We start from the raw sequence: 20,346 nt of genomic DNA, 5'->3' as shown, positions 1-20,346 counted from the left end.
GGTGAACTCAGTAGTAGTAGTATTAGTAGTAGTATTAGTAGTATTTGTACTTGTACTCACCACTCCGACTGGGTGAACTGCTGCAGTAGTAGTTGTATTATTAGTAGTATTAGTAGTATTTGTACTTGTACTCACCACTCAGACTGGGTGAACTGCTGCAGTAGTAGTTGTATTAGTAGTATTAGTAGTATTTGTACTCACCACTCAGACTGGGTGAACTTCTGCAGTAGTAGTATTAGTAGTAGTATTAGTAGTATTAGTACTCACCACTCAGACTGGGTGAACTGCTGCAGTAGTAGTTGTATTATTAGTAGTATTAGTAGTATTAGTAGTACTCACCACTCAGACTGGGTGAACTGCTGCAGTAGTAGTAGTATTAGTAGTATTAGTAGTACTCACCACTCAGACTGGGTGAACTGCTGCAGTAGTAGTTGTATTAGTAGTAGTATTAGTAGTATTTGTACTGACCACTCAGACTGAGTGAACTGCTGCAGTAGTAGTAGTATTAGTAGTACTTGTACTCACCACTCAGACTGGGTGAACTGCTGCAGTAGTAGTATTATTAGTAGTACTTGTACTCACCACTCAGACTGGGTGAACTTCTGCAGTAGTAGTAGTATTAGTAGTACTTGTACTCACCACTCAGACTGAGTGAACTGCTGCAGTAGTAGTATTATTAGTAGTACTTGTACTCACCACTCAGACTGGGTGAACTGCTGCAGTAGTAGTATTATTAGTAGTACTTGTACTCACCACTCAGACTGGGTGAACTGCTGCAGTAGTAGCAGTAGTATTAGTAGTACTTGTACTCACCACTCAGACTGGGTGAACTGCTGCAGTAGTAGTAGTATTAGTAGTACTTGTACTCACCACTCAGACTGGGTGAACTGCTGCAGTAGTAGTAGTATTAGTAGTACTTGTACTCACCACTCAGACTGGGTGAACTGCTGCAGTAGTAGTAGTATTAGTACTACTTGTACTCACCACTCAGACTGGGTGAACTGCTGCAGTAGTAGTAGTATTAGTAGTACTTGTACTCACCACTCAGACTGGGTGAACTGCTGCAGTAGTAGTAGTATTAGTAGTACTTGTACTCACCACTCAGACTGGGTGAACTGCTGCAGTAGTAGTAGTATTAGTAGTACTTGTACTCACCACTCAGACTGGGTGAACTGCTGCAGTAGTAGTAGTATTAGTAGTACTTGTACTCACCACTCAGACTGGGTGAACTGCTGCGCGGCGGTCACAGCATCATCAGCCCCAGACACCATCAGAGGGATCTTGTTGCAGCCCGGCTGCTTCAGGAGTCGCTCCAGCTGACGGACCGTTCTCTCCACGGTGCCGCGGGAGCACAGGTCCACTTTACTGACCACGATGAAGATGGGAACTTTCAGCGCCATGGCGAGGCCCAGGTGCTCCCGGGTGGTGCCGGCTGGACGGAGGAGAGCGGGAACACTGTGAGCATGCTGGCATCAGAATAAAGGACTTCATTACCCAGAAACCAGCTGGCAGCTACCAGGAGAGAATCTCACGCAAACAGCGGTTTTATGTGTCTAGTTATTTTATTTTTTGTATTACTTATTGTTTATTTGTATGCTTGTATTCTATTTGAAATCAGCAACTCATAGTTTGTTATGAAGAAAAGTCTAAAAATGCATTTAGGTTCTTCTCAATTATACACTATTAAGACACAAGGGTTACAGGGTTTCTGCAAGGCTCAGATTTGTTCATTTAAATGTAAGAATGTTAAGGTATTTTTAATTTCTGTTTCAAGAACATATTGGCAAAGTATGTTTGAAACCACTAGTTAGTTATATGAATGATTTATTATTATAACCCATTCTATCAGTACTTTCCAGCAGGATTTTCATGATATATCTAATTAATTGAATGCAGCCTGGAACACGTGGCATGAAATGGATTGTGTAACTAATTTTAAACTCCTGATTCCTCCTAAAATCTTAATTTATCTATTCAAACTTTTATGATCTTTCTTTCTCATATTTAATAATTGACTGAGTTCTAATAATAAACCCGCTCTCGCTCAGAATAATCTCATTTAAACACAGATCACTTCTGACCTCTAGTGGTGACTTTACCGTATTGTTGTTAATTTCTCCTCCAGCATGATGGATATATGGTATTGAATGTTTAGGGACGATTTGGAATAAAAGCTAAAGGCACTTCTTACATATTGATAGTGAATATATTGAATATAATCACCAGTTCACCTTTGTGAGGTGTGTATGGAAGACAGGGGGATATATTTCTGTGCACATTGTATTAAATTGATCATTTCATTTGTCATTAAATTAAGATTTTGAATGCATTTTTGTTCTCAGCAACTTATTTTTGGACAGCACGTCAGACAAAGGAAACCAGGCCCGCCCTCGGCCTCTTAGCAACGTTTGCTTGTTTTCCTGAAGTCGCTGCAAAAATGTAAACTTTCGTATTAAAGTGCAATACTAGTGTGCATGTAAACATAGTCAATGTCTACTCTATACTAACACACCATGGCAGAAGATGTCATATCTCCGACCCCGAGAGGTTCCCAGAACGTCTTTAAAATCACACAGGTATGAATGTTGTGATTTCAAGTTTAAAGGCTTTTATTGCCATGTGTAGCTACAGTGTAGTTATGTCGATGACAATCTTAGGTCACATACTTATGTAAATATAATACCTTGCTTTATATCTTGTTATTGTTAATTTGTATATTCAACATGTATATTTTCTACTTTCTTGTTTATTTCTTTTAATTTGTATTGTACAATGCCATGTCTTTTGATGCTGCTGCAACACAAACATTTCCCAAATTGGGATCAATAAAGTTCTATCTTATCTTATCCTCGAACAGTGCAACACAATAAAACAGATAAAATAGTGCAAGTAAATCAAATTTAAAAAAAAGTTGAATAAAATATAAATTAATAAATACATTTAAAAAAATTGAAGAAAATTGAATAGAATGTCTCTGCTTCCTGTGTGTGTGCAGCTCACTGTTGTGATTTTGTTTCTTCCTGTGTGTAAAGTGTGTGTGTGCGGCTCACCGATGCCGGTGTTGGCGCTCACCACCAGCATGGCGAAGTCGGGGCAGTAGCTGGTGAGGCCGAAGATGGTCGTCTTCAGATACTTGTGGTGCCCGGCCAGGTCGATGAAGGTGATCATCTTAGAGGAGCTCTCACAGATCTGCTCCGCTGTCCGAGACTCGCTGTAGTTCACAACCTGCAACACAACACAGGTCATCAGACTCTTTCAAATAACTCTCAAACTTTGGAACAGCTTCCAGTGTCATAATCATATATTTATCAGATTGGATATCCCCAGGTTTAATATTTAAAAAGTATGTATTAAACCCGGGGGCAATCCATGTGTAGCTTGACAAAGGAAGCATTCAGTGTATACAATTATATTAAACTGTTTGTTTCATATTGATATTTTGTATATTTGCCTGTACAGCACTTTGGTCTGGAGGTTTAAAGTGCTTTATAAATAAAGTTGTATTGTATTGTATATGTTAAGGTTTAAGTTTGAACACTAAACACTTCTCTGTACATTAAATGTATTTTACTTTATTTCATACAAATTGAACTAGGTTACTGTTTTAATCTTATGAAGAAAAAAACATATTAGAAATGAAATCATTAATTTATGACTCAGGCCCATTCCCAAACTGCCCCCTACACCCTATCCCTCTGTTTGCGCGTTCACGCGGAGGGTCCGCCATATTAAGTGCTGCAGGGCCGGCCCTCGGCATAGGCAGTATAGGCGAATGCTAAGGGCGCATCAACCCATAGGGGGCGCCGAAAATTGGGGAGAAAAAAAAAAAAAAAAAGTTAGAAATAAAAAAAAATTTATTTTTTATTTCATAACAACACCATTTCCCAATTTTGGATCAACAAAGTACATCTTATTATCTTATAGTAACAGAACTACGCCTATATTGCGTACAGTGCCCATAAACTACCCCCCCACCAAATCAAGTTGAACTGCCCCAGTAAAAACCATAGGTTTATGTGAAATTGTTCTTTTTTTTTAAATAATGGTTTTAGTGTGCAATTATAGGTTTTAATTTTGTATTTGTGTTAATTTAAAAATAAATCTAACTCCCAAAATACGTACACAGCTTCTGTGTGCTTTTATTAACATTGGAATTTACTGTGTAAGCGGCCGCGGGGGGAGAGCTTTAGAGAGCTCTCTCCTAAAAGACTGAGCGGCTCTGATAACCTCAGCTCAGTGAGGTTAAGGCCCACCTTTATATGATCATTATAGTTATAAAAAAATAAGAGAATAGGTGAAAAACAGGTATAAAATACTATATGACAGTACAAAAAAGTTGTTATTAATAAACAAGAATACAGTTTGAAAGGGGAGTGATTTGTAAAATATCCATAAAGAAAAAGAAAATCTGCTTAGAGTTCTGTTTCATCTGGGTGTTGAGAGATGTATCCATAGATTTCCTAATGTTGCTCTCAAAGTACACCAGATTGATGCTTTTAACTTCAATATTAAAAAAAAAAGTCTTCCCGGGGGTGCATGCCCCCGGACCCCCCTAGAGGAAGTGAGGTCCCGTCCCCCCACTTAAATCATTTTTAAATGGATCGGAAACTAGATACAGTTACAGTCTTTCTGTTTTGGTGGTCATGCCACAACCGTGCACGCGCGAGTCATAGTAAGTGTAAGTGTCTGCATTGGGGGGAGGGGGGGGGGGGGGCGCCAGCTAAAATCTTGCCTAGGGCAGCAAATTGGTCAGGGCCGGCCCTGAAGTGCTGTTCCAAACCAACGGGTGTGGAGCGGTGTGGAGGGGGAGTGGGCTATCAAGCCCTCAAACAGCGAATCTGCAGCGGTGCTGACTGGAGATCGGTCTCTACCATGGATGTATAATGGTCTCTACCTGACCGGAGTCACGCTGTGTGTGTCCGTCAGGAAACAAGCTGATAACAAGTAGTTCCTGCAAACATCCACTGATAAACTGCGATGTTAACAACCTCATGATGACCTCATATGTTTTAACTTAGGATCATACCTGTGTTTAGTCTAGAAAAAGGTAAATGTGTGCATTTTATTATAAAGTTGTGTATATTTACAGACCGTTGCAAAAACTAAGAAACTTGTAAACATCAGGTTTAAAACTAAAAGAGCTTTACAAAAAAACACGATTAAAGATGTTTGGAGTTTTATTTGAGTTATTAATTTACATTTTTTGTCAAAGAGATGCTGATTTGAAACCGTTGTTACATACAGTTACGGCATTTCCTGTTTCTGCCGGAGAGAGGAGGCCGTCCCAAAGCTTGCTGCTGTATTTACTCCCTCCATCTGACAGGAGGGAGCCTCGTTGAGCTGCGAGTGTGGCTACAGACGGAGTTCACTCCGTCACGGAGGGGGAGTGTGTAGGGGTAGGGTGCAGTAGCGTGGCGTGGGAAAAAAATTAGGGGAAGCCAATAATACGTCCTTTCTTTTGGGTCGGGGGTGTGGTGGTCAATGTGATAACGTAACCAGATGAGTGATTACAGCACCCGGTATCATTTTACACACATTTGTATCAGATGCAGGACTTACACACGCCTGTTATCTAACCGACAGGTCCGCACGCACTCTCCAGCCCAAACTCTAATAAGCATTCATTCACAAACTAAATCAGGAGACCTTTAACGTTTTACGTCCGATTCGCTTCTTTTTTCCTCGCAGTACACAGCTCCAGTTTGGGCATTGGCCTGTCATCAGATTGTATTTGTTGTTGCTGCTGTAGCGGAAGTTTAGTACAATTATTTTTGATGAAATACTCCAAATCTCCACCTTCCATAATTGCACTTGCTTCAGTTGCTTGCTACTTTCTAACGGCGGTGAGAGTGGTGCAGTGACGCTATCTATCTTCTATCGATTAGATTTATGATTCGAAAATTATAAAAGTAGGGTAGACATGTGGATATTATCCGACTTAACAAAACTTGCATTTATCCAACAGGTTCGTTCTCCACTGACCTTATTTCGAGCTATTTTCCTAAATCCTATGGAGAAATCTCATTGATTTTTTGTCGAGGGAAACCGAGCGCAGCTTACTTCCGGATTTTAGGATGCGTCACTGCACCACTATGCGATTTGATTGGATTGTGAGGCAAGGGAAGCCAGCCGCCTCTGACTTCCCTTGGCATGGCCCTGACCAATCACAGGTTGGCAGGGGCATCACGTGAGCCTGATCTGATTGGTCAATCCCTCAATTTTTTTTCACCAAGGGAAGCCAGATTCGGCTGGCCTCCTCTCGCAACAGTGAGTGCAATCTACTGTTTCACCATAACATCTAGAGGGGCGCTGTTTGTTTCACTCTTTGTAAAATACTCAATTACCTCATTCACACCAACGCAACTCCGGTTCAAGCTCTGTACTAGAGCTTTTCAGGTTCAGAACCGGTTCTTCGGTTTAGCGGAGGCTCTTTTCACACCGCTCAGAGTCCGACTGGTGCTGCGTCATTGCGTCATCGTTTGCGTCATGACGTAACCGTTTGCGTGCCTGCTTCATAAAGCCAAACCGCGCGGAAACCCCTCACAGCTCACACCGACAACAACAACAATGGCCGATTGTGCTCCAGCTTCCTCTGCACCTCTTCGGAAGACCAGATTCCCAGTATGTAGCTGGTCTCTTCAGTGGACCACTGCTGCTTGTTAAGTTTCTCCATCGTTGTGTACAAACTGGATAAAACGCTGGCTTTTTGTTGTTGTTCAGGAGTTGATCTGTCTCTGCCCCCGCCTCGACGTAAGCGTGACGTATGCAGTGCTTTTGCTCTAGCCGGACAATTTTTTGGTGCTTGAAACGAACCGGATTCCGGAGCTAAGAGGCTGCTCCGCTGCGGTGTGAACAGGTTAACCCGGTGCTTTTCAAGCTCCAGCTCCGAACCGGCCCCGAAACACCGTTGGTGTGAATGAGGTAAATGAGAATGGGGGAGAGACGGGCCGACAGCAACGCACAGCAAAGGAGAATTATCGAAACAAAACAAAGTGTTTTTATTTATTTATTTAAATTATAACTACAATCCGAAAAAACAGGGGAAGCATGGCTTCCCTTGGCCTCCGGGAGAAAACGCCACTGGTAGGGTGTATGGGGCGGTTTGGGATTGGGCCTAAATCTGCTAACTGCATCTTGATTTTGGTTTTTGTGTTTCCTGTTTTATTTTGTAGTAAACTTTCTTTTTGTCTTTTGTTTTGTTTTAACTTCCTGTCTTTGCTTTTTCCCTCCTGTGGTGATTGTCTGATTCTTTCCACCTGCTGTGTGTCTTGTAGATGTGATTGGTCTGTGTGTGTCTTTCCCAGCAATCTCCTTTAGTTTGTCATCACCTTGGTGTCACCAGCGCGTGCACTACGCTCTGCATCAGCCAAACGACTCGCTGCACCCGCACTGCGAGGGGGACCCAAGTTCCCATCAGCAAAAACACGTGGGTTTGCTATCCTGGCTCCTAAATGGTGGAATGAGCTCCCCATTGACATCAGGACAGCAGATAGCTTGCACACCTTCCGGCGCAAACTGAAAACTCATCTCTTTCGACTCCACTTCGAGCGATAGAACTATTAACAAAGCACTTATATACTAATAAAGGACTGGCTTATCTAAAGTCAGTTGAGTAGCACTTGACATTTTTTGCTCTATGAAACCTGATGTACTTATATGATTCTGTTTTCTTCAAGGTTGTGTCTTCCTGGTCGAATGTACTTATTGTAAGTCGCTTTGGATAAAAGCGTCAGCTAAATGCAATGTAATGTAATGTGTGTTTCTGCTCGTCACAGTTTCTTCACGGTTTGTTCCTTGTTTATGTTTTGCCACTTTGCCTTTGTATTACCTTAGCTTAGCCTGTTACCTTAGCTTAGCCTGTTACATTAGCTTAGCCTGTTACCTTAGTTTAGCCTGTTACCTTAGCTTAACCTGTTACCTTAGCTTAGCCTGTTACATTAGCTTAGCCTGTTACCTTAGCTTAGCCTGTTACTTTAGCTTAGCCTGTTACCTTAGCTTAGCCTGTTACCTTAGCTTAGCCTGTTACCTTAGCTTAGCCTGTTACATTAGCTTAGCCTGTTACCTTGACCAGTTTTTTGTACCAGCTTTTTTATGTTAATAAAGCTATTAAGAACTGCCTCCATTTTGCTCTACGAACAGAACTCTACAGAACATATAGATAAATATGTATATTCAAATTACAATACAACAATAGTAAACTTTATTGATCCCATGTTGAAATGTCACAATCTACAATCTACATCATCAATAAGTTGATTCACAGCTATTTAATTAACTTTGATGATCATGCTTTGGACCTTTTACTTAAGTGAAAACACAAAGTGTGGATTTTATTGAAGTGTCTGGTGTTTTTAGATATTCTGTATTTTATAAATAAAGTAGCCTTTGATATTAACCCTTAAACTGTCTCTGCCCGTGGTGTAAACGAACCTGATAGTCCTTAAAAGTATAAGACCTTAGTTTTAGTCATTTTCTGGTGGCGAAACTCCCCCAGGTGGCGTTGTCAGCAACCAACCTCTTACACATAGCCCCCCTGCCCCCCCCCCCCCCCCCCCTCTCTCTCCTTCAGTGTCTCTCTCACCTCTCCTTTGCTGTTGAAGCCGAGGATCTCGAAGCTGATGCTGGAGGTGCGTCCGGTCTGGATCTCGTGCAGATGTCTGAAGAGGTTGAGCCGCGCTCGGCCTCGCCCGTTGTCCAGCTCGCCCTGCGTCAGGACGCCCAGCAGCGTCGACTTCCCCGAGTCCACGTTCCCCAGAACCGCCACCCGCAGGTCCAGGAACTGCCCCAGTCCAAAACAACATGACGCAGGAGAGGGGTCACAGTCTACTCTCTACTACAAGCCTGTTTAAAAAGAAGGCCTGCTGCTGCCTGCAGGTGAGGTACATTTCAGGGGAGGTTAGGGATGGGTGACATGGAGAGAATCAAATATCACACTGACACCAATCTATACACACAACATCTACTGCAAGTCTGTCCGTCCTGGGAGAGGGAGCCTCCTCTGTTGCCTCTCCAAGTTTTATACCATTAAGTGTGGGGTTTCTTGGTGAGTTTTTCCTCGTTTGCTGCAGGTCTAAGTACACACTGTAAAGCACTCTATATATATAAAAATCAAACTTGATAGATTTATTGGTCATTAATATCAATATTGCAACAGTCATAGGTTTGACTGGTGCTTTCCAAAAATAATTACTCAATGAAATGTTGATTTAAAAATCATTAGTTATGTGGATATAATGAATAAGCGGTAAAAAGGCTAATATAGAAGCACTAAAACTGTCTGTGCTAATACAGCATTTAAAACCAGGTAAATAAAACGCTTATGCTATATTACGATATTAGAAATCTGAGATGATATCTAGTCTCATATCACAGTATTGACATGATATTGCTCCGCCCTAGGTGAGGTTTTTTCATGTTGTCGTCCTTTTGAATGTTTTAGGGCCTTTTCAAAACAGTGTTTAGACTAAGTAAGACTCAGTGTGGACAATACAGCCGCATCATCACACTTTTGAGGAGGTGGTACGGTTACAAATGTAATCTAGAGCAGGTTTTTAGTGGCATAAACGATCACCTCGCAAATAATTATTTGAAATGGCTTCTTGATATTTGAGCAGATAGGAGCTTCTTCTGGCGTTTTTATTTTGTGTACGTTCTTGCTTTGACCCAGACACATCCAACCAATGAGAGGAGAGAACGTTCTCACCTGGCTTTCAGTTCAACTCATCCCAATTTAGACCGGAGTAAACGCACTAAAGGTTTAAAAGCCTTTTTAAGCTCATACAAAACCTGGAAGACGGACTCACCTGCTGATCATCGGGAACTTTTCGGACCAGGACTTCTGCGATTTTACGAGTATTTCTGTCCAAGTCGTAGTCCACCTCTCTCTCTCGGAGGAGAGTAATGTCCGCACCGACTCTGATGAGACACAGAAAGAAAACCAGATCAGACCTCTTACAAAACACTTGACACCATCGTCCACCATTTTCCAAAGTAGATCATCAGTTTTGAAAATATTTTATTACTTAGCTGTTTGAATTTATTTTAGTGCACAAATGAAAAACGGATGTGAAACCTGCAGGAGGTAAATCACAGAAAACAAATCAGTGGCTCCTTTATTTAACTGATAGGAAGGAAATAAATCCCGCCTAAGAAATTCAAAGCTATCTGTATCAATACAACAAAAATGAAATGCACAAAAAAGAGTTTGATAGAAAAGGGATAATCTATTTCCGACATTACCATCATGATAACCAAATGACTCCATCTTACCAAATAAGACTTGTTAATCGTCTGATTATTTTCTTACAAACCAGCCAAAAGTGCATTTTTTTAACACACACTTCCCAAAAACTGGCGCTCTAAGGGTCGTAGATTAAGCTAAGGATCACATCTCAAGAAATCTTCGAGAGCAGGTGCCGTTCATCAGACTGAAACGAGAAATTAACGACAATTGTGTCTATTGTACTACTGAGTGAAACACTAACAGACCGCACAAGAAAAAAAGTAAGAAAAACTTTAGGATTAAAGCCGCAAATGTTCTTTTATGTGAAACTTTCGGCTTTTCTTATTTTAGAGTTCACAAAAACCTTTTAAACTTGTATATTTTAGAGATACCTTTCCACCCAGAGGTGCTGATACAGACTCTGAAATCATGTGACCTACTTCTCTGCCATCCTCTCGAGGGAGAAATCAACGATACTTTTGTCTACTAATAGGAGAGTTTGGTGAATTTAACTGGACACACTAACTAACAGACTCTGAAATCACGTGACCTACTTCTCTGCCATCCTCTTGAGGGTCTTCAGCGAGGCCCTCATGTCGGCCTCGCTCAGACCCACCAGCAGCCCGTTGTCCTCCACTCCGATCTGATACACCGCCTCGCCCCGGCCCTCCTGAAGACGCCACTTCAGCTGCGTGGCCAGGTGCTCGAACCGGTACTGGGTGGGGTTCACCAGCTTCAACTACACAGAGATGGCAAAAGTACACACATCCTTTACTCAAGTAGAAGTACAGATACTCGTGTTCAGAAATACTCTGGTAGAAGTACTGACTAAACTTCTTTACTCAAGTAAAAGTAAGGAAGTATGGGCTTTGAAATATCCTTCAGTAAAAAGTACCCATAACTAGCTCTGTTTTAAAGAGTACCTGACCTCCCTTTATATTAATAGAACAATAATGTCATTGTTAGCTAATGAATGTTTCCATGCTGAACAACGGCAACATGACAACGTTTTCATTGGTCCCTCTTCTTTAGAGAAGACCAGGAAATGATGGATACACGGATCGTGTTCAAATCAATAGGCACGCAATGACTCTAAAGAATAATGATCACGCACCAAACACACATTCAAACTAAAGTAAATATCCACAGAGCCCGACTCCAAACTTAAATTCTACCACTTTACATTGTAATCTTAATGTAAGATAACGGTACCTTTAGGAGCTTCCCTGTAAGTAAGAGCCTGACTGATAAAACATGTGGGGCTGCAACACAAATGTATTAATAGATTTGTCTATAAAACATCAGAAATATGTTTGCATTACTGACATCTACACATTTCCTGTGAGTTTGACCACCTCATTTATTTTTACCCTGTAAAATCAAAAACATGTATGACCAAATTAAGACCCTTTTTTTATTCTGTGTTTAACCTAAAAGACAAAAAGAAAATAAGTAGCAGATTTAATCCCTGAAATATTGATGTGGGCCTCAAATATCCACTTAACACTATACAATACAAATATTACAAATATATCAAACATCAAATATGTTATTCAAAAAAGATTTATATATGTTGTGTGTGTATATATAAATGCAACTGCAATCAATAGTATAATAACTATTATTATTATTTCATATGATTATTATCATAGAATATCAAGTACTTTAGTGTTTAATGGAACTAAAATCATAGTGAGATTTGCTGGTTTTAAGATTGAAGGTAATGTGAAGTCTGTCCTGAGGGTGACACTAAAAGAAAGGTCATATGATCAATAACATTTTAATATATTGAGATCTTGGTCCAGACAAACGTGTGCAACAGAGTAGACAGACTGTCAGCTGAAGATGTTTTTATACAGCTGTAGCAGAATAAAACTTTTAAGGCTCTGTAACAGCGTCATGTTGATCATGTTTTCCTCCTAACTTCAGCACAGTACAGTCCTGTTAAGATAAGAGAGTCCGTAAACAGAGAGGACCGAGGTACAAAGTCTGTTGTGGTTTTTATGGAACATTTTTATGACAAGAAACAAGAGTCATAGCTTAACGAGTTTAAACCAAATTAAAGTGGTAACGGTCAAATATAATGGAATATAAATAAAGGAAAAAAATGTTAAAGTTAAATTCAGTCAGTAGTGTTTCCTGCATGTTTTAATAACACATATAATTAAATGTAATACCTGTGTTATGATCATACTGTCCTGTATGGAACACATCGAGAAGCCAGTATGGATTTTAAGAATTGTTTGTTTATTGACATTTATTACAACCCATTTTTGTCAGTAATTCCCAGAAGAGCTGCACCCCAATCTGTCCCGACAAATCATCTCCTTCAGCATTCAGAGAGGAATTACAGAAGTAGATATACATTCAACGTGTTCTACAGTTCATAGTTGAAGTGCAAAGCCTGCAATAGACTAAATCAGAGCAGTAAATAAAGAGTTAGTTACCTTGTACTCAATGTTTCCTTCTTCAGCCTGGAAATAGTGGAGAGAAAGAAGACATATGAGGACAACAGACAAATGGTTAAAGGACTCAACTTAAAATGTAAACATGAAAAGGGCAAAAAAGTATATGCTCCCTTAATTGAGTCTGACAAATAGTTCTGCAATCAATAATCATGATCAAGTAATTTTGTATATATGATTCTGAAATGGGACATTACACACAATAAGTACTTATACTGTTGGTACTTTTAGTATATTTTGATGCTGCTGTAATTTTGATGCCAGTAGTTTTACTTAAAGTTAGATTTTGAATGCACTTTTACTCAAGTAAAGCATCTGAATACTTCTTACAGCCCATCAGCAGTTGGCTTGAGAGTATTGAGTTTGATTAAGTCTTGTGCAATAAACATGCAATGTGCAACACAAACACGTATTTGCAATTTGACTGGTGCTATAATTACTTCATGTAAAAAATACATATTTTCATAATTGTCCCGAAACTTTTTTTTAAATTAAAGTCGCAATACTTTAATATGCAATGTGTCACTTGGTTGTACTTACATTGATGCTACTAGTCATGGTTGTGTACTTATTTGTCTTTATTTTATTAGTTATGTGTGCTTTTCCTTATTATCGCATACCCTTTTCTACCTGCTATGCCACTTTTGCTGTAACACTGTACATGTCCCTGCTGTGGGACAAATAAATGAATTCTGATTCTGGTTCCTTAAGTAAAAGTAGAAGTACCAGAGTGTAGGAATACTCTGTTATAAGTAAAAGTGCTGCACTCAAAATGTACTAAAGTAAAAGTACGAAAGTATTTACATCAAAATATACTTAAAGTACCAAAGGTTCCCATTGTGCAGATTGGTCCATTTCAGAATAATATATGATATGTTTTATAATGATTGATCATTAAAGTGTTCTCAAAGCTGGTAAAGGTGCAGCTAGTTTGCATGACTTTGTATACTGCAGGGTAGCTTGTGAATTTACTCCAGGTGGAACTAAAGTCTGATTTAACACTTAATCATTAATCCAGATCTGCAAAGTAACTAAAGGTAGGCTATTAGATAAATGTAGTGGAGTAGAAGTACAAAGTAGCATAACATGGAAATACTCAAGTAAAGTACAAGTATATCAACATGTTACTTAAGTACAGTACTCGAGTAAATCTACTTGGTTACTTCCCACCTCTGTGTATCAGTAGTTAGCTTTAAACTAGCAGGGTTTACTGCAGCACTATTAGCTTTGTTGCTACTTTAGCAGGCTTGATGTCCCGGATGTTAGCTACCTCCGGTGGGAAATACGGTGGTGGTGTTTTGTTGTTCCTGATGTTCTTTTTATTCCGTCTTTTCCTGCCTCGTTTGCCTCTTTTCGTTCTCGACTTTTTCGACGTTTTCTTCCCGGTATTCCCGGAGCCCTGTCCGTGTCTGGTGTGTCCGGGCGACACTGCACCATTCCCGGATAAATCCACCATCATGGAGCTCAGGATGCCACCGAGAGCAGTGTGAACTCACGGTGATAATATAACCTGTAGTAAGAATAATAAATCTCCTCTTTCTGTCATTGCATCTATGAAAACACACGGCCTGCCTGCGTGAAAACGCTGCAGCGGAGGATGCTCTCTCCTCAGCATCACAACAAGACACCAGGAAGAGCCGATTTGAAGCCGATTTCCGTGAATGGACGTAGTGGCCAAACGGTGATACTACAACTTCAGTGACGTCATTTTCACATTGAGAAAGTGCAGCATTGACTTGCATTGGGAAAGAGTAGTCTGTAAATCAGCATATAATTATTTTTTAACTCAATAAACTACCCAGCACGAACACTTTTACAGTCCTTATTCAAATGATTAGGGTCTAAAAGTTTTTAAATGGACTAACAGTTGAACCCAGAGTTATTTAATCTCCCTTCATTTGACTGAGCCGAGAGCAGGAGATCGGAGGCGGGGCTTAAGGGAAACTCCACTGCGCATGCTCTGTGGGCCCGCTGATCCGGGTACTTTCTGAATCTACGGTCGCTTCCTTTTGGGCTTCATGCGCCACCGAGTCACTCTCATAGAAATGAACCGGTCACCGCCTCCAACGCGTATCCAGCTTCTTTACTTTTCCTCTTTATTTAAGCACTTAGAGCCCCAGGAAAAGCGCTATATAAATACTGCTATATTCTGCTATATTTTACTATATTTTTAATACATGTTTTAACGTTATTAAAGTTTTCTATCTGTGTTTTACATTTTGTTTTATTTGTATTTATGCACCACAACACCAAGTCAAATTCCTCGTATGTGCGTATGTAATCACATCTGATTCTGATGTGGTTTTCAGAGATGCTGTTTGTTCACGATTTGTACTTTTTGGAGGTAATGTCAAATTATATTACGTGTACAATGTGGAGAATATTGCTGTTATTAGGCCAGATTCAATGGCATTACATTACATTTCCCTTCAAGTAGTTTTGAAGTAAAATATGTGGACACCCTGTGAAACATAGCTCTACAAAAGCGACTACAGCTCTTACTATGAGCTCAGAAATATTTGATGTGGGGTTAGCAACCAAACAGAAATGAGTTGTAGAGACTGGACTGAAAACACACACCAACTATTGTCTGAAATCCATCAGAAAACCTGACATCAGTTTAAACCAGTGTGGATGTCTGACATGGAATTGAATCTTTTACCTCAATGAAAAATGACTCGACTAGACATTACTTTAACAGGACCATGTACTTTATTTAATCAACGTGAATGCAAACAAGCAAGAGGCAATACACAGTTAAAATACTGAGGTAAGAAAATGAATAGGTGAGACATCAAAACTCAATAACCAAATGATTGAATAACTATAACACTGTTGACAATCAATCATTAACCGAATGGTAAATATATATTTAAATCCACAGCTGTAAAAGAAGTAGGATATCAATCAGTTTATGGATCATTTATTGTCATTCTGCAACACAGTGTTAACAAAACACAGTTGTTATCCATTCATTCTCAAAAATTGCAAAACAAAAAATAAGTGCATTCCTGTACATTTTCAGAAAGAATTGATCAATCTTGAGTTGAAATTATGAGTATATTAAATGTCAATACAAGTTTAAAAAAGTGACTGATAAAAGTCTAAACCAGAGATATTTAGTTTTATGTCAGTATAATGTAATTTATATTTGGGAAGCTGGAACCTGCAATCCATGGTATTAGTGTCAGTATTCTAGTACCTTAGAGGTCGAAGAAGTACTCAGATCTTGTACTTTAGTAAAAGTACCAGAGTATGTAATACTCTGTCACAATTAAAAGTCCTGTGTTCAAAATCTTACTCAAGTAAAATTAAAGATGTTGTGAAGGTGTACAACCTTATTTTTCGTGGCTAAACCTGTCTCTGCGGTCCTGCCTGGGTCTCGTCTTGCTGCCTCCCTGAAGGCTCCCACAGGATTGTAGCTGACATCTTCGTAGATTCATCTTCTTATTACAGACACATGCATTTCCTAACATTTGGACAACCTATGCTGTAAAATGTATTATCTCTTCGATTTACACACGGCATCTATTGCACGTATGTCCGTCCTGGGAGAGGGATCCCTCCTCTGTTGCTCTCCCTGAGGTTTCTCCCATGTTCCCCTTAAACTGTGGGTTTTTCTCTGGAAGTTTTTCCTTGTACGATGTGAGGGTCTAAGGATAGAGGGTGTCGTTTTTTCTCATACTGATATTCTGAACAATCTGTGCTATTGTATTAGCTGTAAAGTGTCTCTACTGTAGGCTATTTTTGTTATATATACAGCACTTTGGCTCGACCAAAAATCGTTTATAAATGTGCTATATAAATAAAACTTGATTTGATTTGATACAACCATGCAAAAATGCACTCACGAAAATGTATCTGTTTGTAGATGAGATCAAAATGAAGGTATATTTCAAAAAAGGGTTCCAGATCAAATGTACCAGAAGTGATGTGGTAGGAATTGGAAAATAAACTGTTGCCCCCCCATTTTATTTCTCAGGTACCATCTAGTCGGTGTTCTTAGTTAAATAAACTAATTTTAATGGTCAGTCATACATCCAATGCAGCCCCTTCACAGTTCTAAAAAATTTTTAAATAAAAATACTTTGTCCATATCAACATCTATATAGATTAACTGGCATTGACACTCAAATAATGTACAACTCAAATAAGTAAGATCTTAAAGGCAAACTGAAATATGCAGAACAATTGCATCCCTAGTCCAGCAATACATCGATGTTAATTATCACTACATTGTCCTGCATAATAAAAAAACACTAATCAAATACGCTCTTCAAGAAGCCTTAAAATGATAACAAGTCAAACAAAAGCAACTTTTTTTTAAATAACTTCTTCTTTTTTTTCCCCCAAATATTAAGGAAAAATATTTAAGTTTAGAACACAAATGATAAATCAAATTCAGATAACATTTCAACTGAATATTTAATTTTATTTCGATGAATGACTTCTAAATCTTGTCATTTAAGAATGAATAAGCAATTTATTTTTATTTTTCTATAATACATTGGCATACCCGTATTGACCGCGATGCCTATTTTAGTATGAGCATTTTGTTTGGCATGTTTATGTGTAAATATATATATACAGTGTATGTTATCATATTGTTGTCAATGCTTTATTTGCATTGCTCAACATGCCGATCTCAAAGATCAGGCGGTTTGATCGACAATACGTCTGACGATGATCAGAGGGGCAGCATTATTGCCTCCATCATTACTACAGGGACTTAATATTAGGTAGAGTTTCTCAGTGAAGCAGCAGCCAGTAAAGGAGTAGATAAGAGCTGCAGTATCTACGTCATAAAAGGAGACCAGACCCTCCTCATAATCCACAAATACCCCCACCTTCTGAGGCTGAGACTTCAGAGAGAGACTGACTGACGGAGAATCAAGAGCTCTGTACTCATTTCCATTTCTCAAATATATAGTCCAGTAACCGTCCTGAGGCCTCATGTTGAACTCTCCCTTCCTGTTGATCGACTCTCTGGCCACTCCTATATTCCATTTAGGCTTCCCTTGAACATGAACCTCGGAGTAAAATCTGCCTGAAGAGAAACTCTGCCCTCCCAAAACAAAATTATAATGAGAAAATCTCTCTGGATTGTCTGGGAGATTCTTCTTTACATCACCAAGACTCACTTGTTTCCTATCAGGAGACAGGATGAGTTCAGGGTGTGCTGTATCAGAATCAAGAGTCACATCCACTGCGTACTTCTGGACCCTCTTCAGCTCAGCCTCACCGAGCAGCTTCTTCATCTCTTTATCAAGGGTCTCCTCCAGCTGGATCAAGGCCCCCTCCACAGTTTTCTCATATGAAGGTACATGGACGTTGATCTTTGTCCAGTCCTTTGTGGGTGGAACAGCTTTCAGTAACGGGAAGCTTCGGAGAACATGGAGGTGGTCTTCTGAGCGTGTGACTTGCCCCACGTCAGTGTTTCTCTTCTTCAGATCGGATATTTCCTGTTCCAGCTCTTTGATGAGGCCTTTAGCCTGTTTCTGTGTTGCTGTCACCTTCTCTCCTATTGTTTTGTAGAGCTCATTCAGGCCTCTCTCAAGAAACTTGATCAGAGAATTGAAGACCTGAACACCTTCTGATAGCTCCATGTGCGCATTTTCTGTACTTCGCTTTACTGAGTGTTTGATCGCCTCAATCTTTACTCCTCTCTTCTGGATCATCTCCTGAATTTTAGCCTCTGTCTTCACCAGCTCAACTTTCTTGTCTTCATATTCATCTTTCAGAGGAACAAACTCATGCATCTTGTGGTCTAAAGCAGAGCAGAGCAGACAGACAAATGTCTGGTCGGTCTTACAGAACAGCTCCAGAGGTTTATCGTGCTTCGGACACATCCTGTCTTCCAGGTTCTCCACAGGGTCGATCAGTTGATGTCTTTTCAGACCTGACACATTTATATGAGGCTCCAGGTGAGTCTCACAGTAGGAGGCCAGACACATCAGGCAGGACTTCAGGGCCTTCAGTTTGGTTCCAGTGCAAAAGTCACAGGAAACATTTACTGGTGTGAACGATTGTTGCTGTGACCGTTTGCGGTTGGCTTTCTGTTGAGCCGACTTTCTGAACTCACCAACCATCTCAGAGAGTAAAGTGTTGACCCTCAGAAAAGGTCTATTTTTAAAACCCTCATTACACAGGGGACATCTGTTATTATTATTATCCCAGGCTGCAGTGATGCAGGTTTTGCAGAAGTTGTGTCCACATGGTGTGCTGACTGGATCCCTGAACACATCCCTACAGATGGCACACCGAAACTTCTCTTCGGATAGCAGGCAGCTGACAGAAGACATGTCTGAGAACAAAAGTCAAAGTATTATTAAAGAAGACATATAATGCGAATGTAACAATTTATAATTGTATGTAGTGTCTCTACTGTGACATGTCTCAATGCTTTAATGTTCAAAAAGCTCTTTATTTCTCTCATCCTGCCTGTGCTGCAGCACCTCTTTTCACCCTCTGTCTGAAACCAGAGTCCAGTCTGCTCTGATTGGTTAGCTAGCCGGCTCTGTTGTGATTGGTCAACCGCTTAGAGATGTCCCGCCCCTTAGCCTATCACGTACAATGTGTTTGAGCTCTTGCCAATAGAAGAGCGAGTGTTACATGGTGATGTCACTATAATCAGGAATTAAAGAAAGGAGTCCAATGGAGGCGTTTCAGGCAGTGGGGGAGTGTGTGGGAGAGAAACTCCCTCTGGAGGGAACACAGGAGGTGTTTCTCAATCTCCAGTAAAGCTGCTCCAGAGCCACTATTTCAAGCATACTATCGAGTGCCGCCGAAGTACTGTTCCAATGTCCAGCATACTTGGAATTCTACCGAGCCTGGCGTACTTCGTTTGGAGACATTTCTAGGCAGCACATGTGTAGACTCCGCAATCTTACAATCCCCACAATGCTTTGCGCACAGACCAATTTCCCCAAATCTGTGGCGGAAAATGTAAGGCGGGGCCTCTCATATGACGCACACCTGCACACTTGCTCGCCTGTTCCACTCTTCGTTTTCCGAATGCCAGGAACTATTCTTGCCTCGCTTCTGAAGCAAGACGCTCGGAAGACGTGCTACCAAGCAAGCGTACTCGAGATTGAGAAACACCCAGGGATTTTAACCTTAGCAGACCATTTAAATGCACACAAACCGATATGACACACTAAAGGAAAGAAAAAAACCCAAAACCATATTAGGGCCTCATTTAAATATTTTGTTACACACATATTTCAAGTCAAAGACAAATCTGTATAACGAATAAAGTATGATTACTGCATTAAACATAACTTTGTAGGTATTTTTAACTCAACTGAAAAGTTACTTCAACTGATTTAACTTCCTGTTTGTATATAGCTGTACGTTTTGTGTTAATCCTGGTTGTTTGAACTCAGTAAATAGTATCAACTGTACTCACCCATATTTGAGTAAAGTGCTGAGAAATAACTGACAAACAGTTTAATCTTCCTTCAGACAGAAAATCCAGAGACGTGTCTCCACTGCAGCTCTGACAAACGATAAGTTTCATTTATGGAAAGTGACGTTACAGCTCTCCTCCCTCCAGTGTTGCTCCTCCTCTTAGAGCAGCTCTGTGTTTCTCCTTCAGGGTTAGACAGGATTAAAGCTACAGACATCTGGGCACAAGATAGGTTTAACATTTAGAAATAC

General features: G+C 40.1%; 2 protein-coding genes across 3 annotated transcripts; both read right to left on the bottom strand.

The window, feature by feature from the left end:
• Positions 1–1,212: 1,212 nt before the first annotated feature.
• Positions 1,213–14,355, bottom strand: LOC117553407 (GTP-binding protein 2-like; the record flags this gene model as incomplete). Of its 2 annotated transcripts, none has more annotated exon segments than XM_034227309.1 (7): positions 1,213–1,432; positions 3,051–3,225; positions 8,582–8,779; positions 9,804–9,915; positions 10,777–10,961; positions 12,670–12,696; positions 13,958–14,355. In XM_034227309.1, coding segments are annotated over 7 exon segments (1,106 nt in total), but the record flags the coding sequence as incomplete, so codon positions are not given.
• Positions 14,356–16,346: 1,991 nt separating this feature from the next.
• On the bottom strand, positions 16,347–20,344 carry LOC117553406 (E3 ubiquitin-protein ligase TRIM39-like). Its single transcript, XM_034227307.1, has 2 exons — positions 20,096–20,344; positions 16,347–18,991 (listed from the first exon to the last, which is right to left on the bottom strand). The coding sequence occupies exons 1-2, from the start codon at positions 20,097–20,099 to the stop codon at positions 17,340–17,342; spliced, it is 1,656 nt and encodes a 551-aa protein (XP_034083198.1). The 5' UTR covers positions 20,100–20,344; the 3' UTR covers positions 16,347–17,339.
• Between the last annotated feature and the right edge of the window lie 2 nt (positions 20,345–20,346).

The sequence above is a fragment of the Gymnodraco acuticeps genome, unplaced genomic scaffold (assembly GCF_902827175.1).
Source record: "Gymnodraco acuticeps unplaced genomic scaffold, fGymAcu1.1, whole genome shotgun sequence".
Classification (NCBI taxonomy): Eukaryota; Metazoa; Chordata; class Actinopteri; order Perciformes; family Bathydraconidae; genus Gymnodraco; species Gymnodraco acuticeps.
The sequence above is the reverse complement of the archived record's forward strand: the minus strand, read 5'-3'. Positions and strand labels throughout refer to the sequence as shown.